Source organism: Electrona antarctica, assembly GCF_951216825.1.
Source record: "Electrona antarctica genome assembly, chromosome: 8".
NCBI classification, from domain to species: domain Eukaryota; kingdom Metazoa; phylum Chordata; class Actinopteri; order Myctophiformes; family Myctophidae; genus Electrona; species Electrona antarctica.
The window spans coordinates 45182216-45189715 of record NC_136789.1 but is presented as its reverse complement, the minus strand read 5'-3'; the positions used below and the strand labels follow the sequence as shown (position 1 = coordinate 45189715).

Genomic DNA, 7500 nt, shown 5'->3' with positions numbered 1-7500 from the left:
CCCTCCATAGGGCTGTCAGGAGATCAGGACATTTTAGTTGACCATAAATTGTCATACAAACAATTGGGATTGACGAAAAAGATGGGCGGAACAGAAATGGAAATTACATTTATGTTTGGCTTTTAGGCTTTGTGAACAAAATAACAAATGGCTTCAATATAAAGAGATATCTGACAATGGGAGATACCAATAATCAACATATGAACATATATCCAAATAAGGCCATATGTTTTTAAATAGTGAAAATAGCCGTTCTACAAGCTCACAAAGCATCTCGTCGCGACGCAATGTGTGCTTGTAGATCTGCTACTTCCAATGTCCTTGAAAATGTTTGAAAATATATGAAACAATTATTACTACGATGACTATCTCAGATAAGCGCGATCAATCAGCGATTAATCAGTCAGTTATGTCATAAGTGCGCCAGGCCTACCCCTCCCCCGAAGAGTCCTCCACGGCGCTGCCCCGCGTGAGCGTGTCGGCCTCGGACGTCTCCGGCGTGGGCGTGGCCAGGGCCTCGTCGTCGTCGTCGTGCTGGAAGGACTCGGGCCTCAGCGTCATGGCGACGCGCTGCGTCCAGTGGGGGTTGGCCCCGAACTCCGCGCCCAGCGCATCGGCCGGGTCGAAGGGCTCCAGGCCGCTCTCGGCCAGGGACTGCGGGATGCTGGGCGTGCTGGAGGAGCGCGTCGACGCCTCAGAGTTCCGGTGCTCCTGTTTGGCCGCCGCCGACGCGCCGGCGTTCTGGGAGCGCCGGGTGACCTGCTGCTGCTGCTGCTGCTGCTGCTTGGTGCCGGAGAGGCGCAGCGAGCGAGACGACGTGTGCTTCCGCGAGAGGTGGCCCGTCGTCACGTTGCCATGGAAACCATCGCCATTCGGACTCGTCTCCACATTTCCCATGATTCAGCTGCACATTGTGAGGGATTGAGAGAGAGTCACAAAAACAGGACGTATACGTTCCTCTCAAATAGTAACAGTAACAAAGTACATTTACTTTAGTAGTGTGCTTAGGTACTTATGTTTTTTTTCGTATCTGTGCTTTACTTGAGTATTTGTATTTTTGGATACTCATGACTCATGAGTCATGCCTCATGACCGCTGGTGGTAAATTATATTAAAATTAATTCAGTGATGTAATTTAGTTTGTTTATTCCATAAATGACGCTCTGTGCTTCTATCTTCACTAAGGCAGATAGTATGTAAAGTTAACAGGAGGACAGTAGTTACTGGTGGGATGTAATCCTCCATCCTGTGCTCTGCTTCGGGTGTATTGCAGTGTCAGCTAAACACCTAAATACAGACAATAACACATCAGCTGTGTGTTGTGGTGTGCTTGTTGCTCTAGAGAGGAGCGTCATCTCCCGCCTAAAAGTTTAATTGAAATCGTTATCTAAACTAGTGAGCAGGGGCCGGAGGAGCTCAGGGGTGGCTGCTTGGGCTGCATCCCCGAATGTTTTCAACAAAAGCCGCACATCTTTTAGATTTTTTAAATAACTTCATATTTGTGTCATTTCTCTCAGCCTGACTGGACCAGCATTTTGTGTGTGTCATTACTACTAAAGTGAGAGGCTAATCTCTCAAGACAAACGTACGTGTATTGTTGTTAGTAGGAATGAAAACAAAGATGCACCACCGGAAGAGGAGGGCTGAAGTAGACTGAACGGGCCGACATCCGGTCTCTACACGCGGACACAGTTGTCCCCAGAGGCAAAAAAGGCTTTTGGTCAACAGGCCAAAAGCAAAAGAATATACGTGAGCTATAGCTTACAAGCTCTACAACTAACAGTATGGTCATTGGTCATAAGGACGTCTTTCACAAGGAGACAACCTCAGAAAGTAGTTATGAGTCATGTCTTCTGGATCATAGACGTAAAGGTGATCTAATCTGACCAGTGACTTCAATCTTCTATCTGAGAGAGTGAAAGGGACATGTCACCGCTGGAAGAAACTCCTGTCACTCAATGTTAGTAGTATTTGTAGTAGATAACAGTAGCACACTTTGAAATGTACACTCTATGGCCAGACAAATAATGTAGTCTGTGTGTTTGACTAGGGTTTGACTGGATTGCTGGATTACTACAATGCCCATATTGCTTTGGTGCACTCACCCCACCTTGTGGAGAGGGGGTGGGCTGTCTTACTGAGACAACATGTAGTCCAGGAAGGAGGTGAGACCTGTGTCTGTGACATCACAGACACTTTGAAATACTAAAATATCTAAAAAAAATATTACCCACATAAAACCCCCAGGAAAATGTTTCTTGTCTCCCAAACATCATTACAAATCTGGTTGCAAAAGGGGTGAAGTGGCCCTTTAATAAAGATGTGATTAAAAGTGAAATGTCAAAGATGGTTGCTTGCTTTCCATCCTATAGCAGGTAGTTCATTGTAAATTAATTACCCCACAATTACTCAGCTAGAATGAAAAGCAGGGTCCTGGGAACCTGGGACCGAAGTTCGTCCAGACCGTATTCGTAAGCTCTCTGACAACTCACTTCACCACGTTCTCTGTGTTATATAAAGTGCTGCTGAGTCAGATACTGTCAGATCACTGCAACCTCTGAGTCACAGATCACATGCATAGAATCCTATTCTGCACTGGCACCCTGCAGAGAGAGGGCCCACACTGCAGAGGAACAGGACGGGCACCCTGCAGAGAGAGGGCCCACACTGCAGAGGAACAGGACACCCTGCAGAGAGAGGGCCCACCCTGCAGAGGAACAGGACGGGGGAGACAACGGAAGAAAGAAAGAAAGAAAGAAAGAAAGAAAGAAAGAAAGAAAGAAGAGTGTGTGGGAGGGTGTGTGTGTTTATGGATGGACAGACAGATAGATGGACGGACGGACGGACGGACGGACGGACGGAGGGACGGATGGACGGACGGACGGACGGACGGACGGACGGACGGACAGACAGACGGACGGACGGACGGACATCTTTTCATGAAGAGAAAGATGGGCATAATGAAAGAGTGACAGTTGACTACCTGTGGTGGAGCTGCAGCATCACTCATATGTTGTTGACACGTTGTACAGTACGTTCATCACAGTGCTATAGCCCTCAGCACAGTCCTGAGAGAGAGAGAGAGAGAGAGAGAGAGAGTGTGTGAGTTTCAGTGAAGCTCCTGCAGTTTAAAAACAATATCAGGTGTAAAACACAGGAGAGAGACATATGGATAGAGAGACATATGGATAGAGAGACATGGAGAGAGACATATGGATAGAGAGACATATGGATAGAGAGACATATGGATAGAGAGACATGGATAGAGACATATGGATAGAGAGACATATGGATAGAGAGACATGGAGAGAGACATATGGATAGAGAGACATATGGATAGAGAGACATGGAGAGAGACATAATTATGGATAGAGAGACATGGAGAGAGACATATGGATAGAGAGACATGGAGAGAGACATATGGATAGAGAGACATGGAGAGAGACATATGGATAGAGAGACATGGAGAGAGACATATGGATAGAGATACATGGAGAGAGACATATGGATAGAGAGACATATGGATAGAGAGACATATGGATAGAGAGACATGGAGAGAGACATATGGATAGAGAGACATATGGATAGAGAGACATATGGACAGAGAGACATGGAGAGACAGAGAGAGAAAGATAAGTAGAAAGGTGAGCTATCCTTCTTTAAGGAGTGTTTCACAAAGAGTGGAGTGAACAGAGGGATGAAAGGAGGAGGAGGTTTAACCACTTAAACCCTAAACCCTTCAAACAGACCTGAGGTCCAACTGTACTTGGTGCGCTCTTTATTTCACTCTACAACGAATCTCACAACGCAACGATCTGTTATTTTTGGACTGAACGTTCCCCTCAGAGTAGGGATACTGCAGGTTCAAGAGCTTAATTGTGAAAGACAGTGGTAAGGCAAGTAAACTTGAAGAGAAAGCTCTGGGTAAGGACACAGAGAGAGGGGTTTACAGGGTGTAGGGAAGAGAAAGCTCTGGGTAAGGACACAGAGAGAGGGGTTTACAGGGCGCAGGGAAGCAGGGAAAGAGGAAGCTGAAGATGAATTAGTGTAAAGTGTGTAAAGCATACTTGAAATGGAATGCTATGATGTGCTCTTGAGAGAGTCTGCACCGAGAGATCAGTGGGAAAGAAGGAATAACAGTACAGACGGTAAAGCCTGGGGTTACACTGAACTGGAGAACACGCACGCACGCACGCACGCACGCACGCACGCACGCACGCACACGCACACACACACACACACACACACACACACACACACACACACACGCACACGCCACATGCCACATGCACGCACTCACTGTTAATCAGACACAAAGCATGTTCTATTGTATGAATGCAATGCAGGGCTAAAGTCAACAAACAACCAACAAACCAATCACAAACTCTTTGAAATAACATGATGAAACCCCAAAACATACAGACATGTAGAAACCTGCACAAAAGATTCTGGAAAAACACCCCCTTGTGTCCTTTCAGACAACGGCACACCCACACGTGCACGCACGCACGCACGCACGCACGCACGCACGCACGCACGCACGCACGCACGCACGCACGCACGCACGCACGCACGCACGCACGCACGCACGCACGCACGCACAGACACACATAAATGACACGTGCTTTCTCTTACTCACTCACTCATACAAGCGTGCGCACGCATATGCACGCACATGCACGCACACACACACACACACACACACACACACACACACACACACACACACACACACACACACGTACTATGACAGAATATGAGAGCAGCTCTGCATGCATGATTTCCCACTTAAGCCTGAATTAAATGATTCCTGCCAACATGACCTAATTTTCCCTAATAGCAGTCCTGAGCTGATGCTGAGGGTATGCTATCATTTCCATAATACAGTGCTACTGTAGGTACGGCATGCACACCTCTCACCAGCATTACCATGCCTGGCTGTACACGAGCAGTGTGCAGAGGGACAGACAGGTGGAAGTTAATTACTGTAGCTGGTGGTTAGTTAGTTGGTTGGATCGTATTTTTGTCAAATTTTCTTTACTTTTACTTCTACTCCACTACATTTCAGAGGCTAATATTGTACTTTTACTGCACTACATTTATTTGACAACTTTAGTTACTAGTTACTTTTTAGATTTTAATTATAATTACAAAAAATACACTACCCACTTCAGCCCTATGTTTCGGCTATTTTCGACCTCGCTCTTTTGGGGAGAGGTCGCCCCAAAAGACTGGTGCAAATACTTTTTACTCAAGTCATTTTGGATTAGTTGAGTTCTACATTGCAGTATTGATACTTTTACAAATGTAAGCACTTTTCCCACCACTGATAGTACCCCTAGGACAACATTCACAATTCTTCCAGCAAGCCAACTGCAACTTCCACAGCCTGCATGAGCCAAGCCAACTGCAACTTCCACAGCCCGCATGAGCCAAGCCAACTGCAACTTCCACAGCCTGCATGAGCCAAGCCAACTGCAACTTCCACAGCCCGCATGAGCCAAGCCAACTGCAACTTCTGCAGCCCGCATGAGCCAAGCCAACTGCAACTTCTGCAGCCCGCATGAGCCAAGCCAACTGCAACTTCTGCAGCCCGCATGAGCCAAGCCAACTGCAACTTCTGCAGCCCGCATGAGCCAAGCCAACTGCAACTTCTGCAGCCCGCATGAGCCAAGCCAACTGCAACTTCCACAGCCCGCATGAGCCAAGCCAGTGTGTTACTTTGTGTTGTCCACAGGCCCCAGGTGCAACAAATCAACAATAACATAGTGACATTGTAAATAAGCTGTTGGTTATTAATTGTCAAGTGTTGAGTAAAGTAACACATTGTGTGCCCACATAACACTTTCAAAATAGTAACCCAGGTTGCCCACTTTTTCTTTTTTTTTGCTAAGACGTCCACAGACGTCTTGGGCACTACATAGCGGGATTTCCCGTCTGTGGACGTCTTGGGCACACAAGCTGGTAATAACAATAATGAAGCAGTGTCATTTTGATCCCTTTAGATTCTGAGTCAGAAACGGTGTGTACTGTGTACTGTAGTGCTGCTGTGTTGTATTGTGGGACATAGCTGACTCAGTGAGGCATTTGCACTGAAACTGGCTCGCCTGTGGAATAATGAATTCAGTTAGTTGAACTACGAGCTTGCTCAGATCTCTAAGTAGATCTGAAACTAGTTACAGAGACATTACAGAGAACTTGATGGAGTTAGACGAGGAGCTGCACTCACAATGATCCTCTGCCCTGCAGATTTCCTGCAGAGTCCATAATGCTGGCACTTGAGAATATTAAATACAAACGGATCGATAGTGCTGAGAACAGAGTTCAAATGAGGACAGCGTTAGAATGCAGTGAAAGGAAGTTACAATTTGATTGTAACTCTCTGCTCTCGTTCTCTGATATATTGGACTAAATATTATAATATTACTAAATATGTTACTAATTATATATTATATAAATGTGTGTGTGTGCGCGTGTGTGTGCATGTGTGTACGTGCAAGTGTTGTAAACTGCTCTATTGCAGCAACTATCACCCCAGCTGTGGGAAGAAGCTGTTACATAAACTAAAGCTGACCCTGATATTTCTACTCCTCCTCTCTCCCTCTCTCCTCCTCCTCCTCCTCGCTTTGCTCTCACTTCTTCTCTCCTCCTCCTCCTCGCTTTGCTCTCTCTCACTTCTTCTCTCCTCCTCCTCCTCGCCTTGCTCTCTCTCACTTCTCTCCTCCTCCTCCTCGTTTTGCTCTCTCTCACTTCTCTCCTCCTCCACTTTCTCTCTTCTCTCAGCCTCCAACTCCATCTATTCTACTCTCCATCATAAACATCTCATCCCACGTCTCTCCCCTTCATCTCTAATGGAGCCGGCATTGCCACACATGTTATGTGCATTCACGTGGCAAGTGTCATGCATGCACACACACGCACACGCGCAGACACAGACACAGACACAGACACAGACACAGACACACACACACACACACACACACACACACACACACACACACACACACACACACACGCACACACACCTTGCATGCTGCACTATATTTCCTCCATATTTCTTTCATGCTTTAAGTGCAATAACAGATTGAGATTCTAACCATACGTGTTATGAAACTCAAACACGCAGGGATCCAGCATTAGATAAGCTGTCAAACATAATACTTAATGTTGTATATCTCCATTTGACAGATATGTAATTATGGATATGGATTTATTATGCTCTATAAGCTCCCATATGTTGGCTAACACGTTCAGCTTGTTATTATGCATATAATATGGTCAAAAACAATTCATGTGTAATACTCAACAAACACACACACACAAACGCGCACCGCTCACAGGCATGCGCACTGTGCACACATGCACACGCACGCACGCACACACACACACACACACACACACACACACACACACACACACACACACACACAGGCTGAATGAAGACTCACTGACACAACACAGGGGAACATACTTTAGTGTTTGTCCTCTGACAGTATATAG

General features: G+C 46.2%; 1 protein-coding gene across 3 annotated transcripts in view; it reads right to left on the bottom strand.

Moving 5' to 3' along the window:
- LOC306927561 (rho guanine nucleotide exchange factor TIAM1-like) overlaps positions 1-7500 on the bottom strand; it is a 121606-nt gene that overhangs the window by 69355 nt on the left and 44751 nt on the right. For all 3 annotated transcript variants that reach the window (XR_013790536.1, XM_079507343.1, XM_079507342.1), the window contains 3 exons: positions 2984-3068; positions 434-904; positions 1-12 (listed from right to left, as the gene is read on the bottom strand). The exon at positions 1-12 is cut by the window's left edge and continues 257 nt beyond it. Coding sequence is in view for 2 of the 3 variants with exons in the window: in XM_079507343.1 (XP_079363469.1) it covers positions 1-12; positions 434-897 (476 nt within the window). In the remaining variant the exon portion in view is untranslated. The remainder of the gene's footprint in view (positions 13-433; positions 905-2983; positions 3069-7500) is intronic.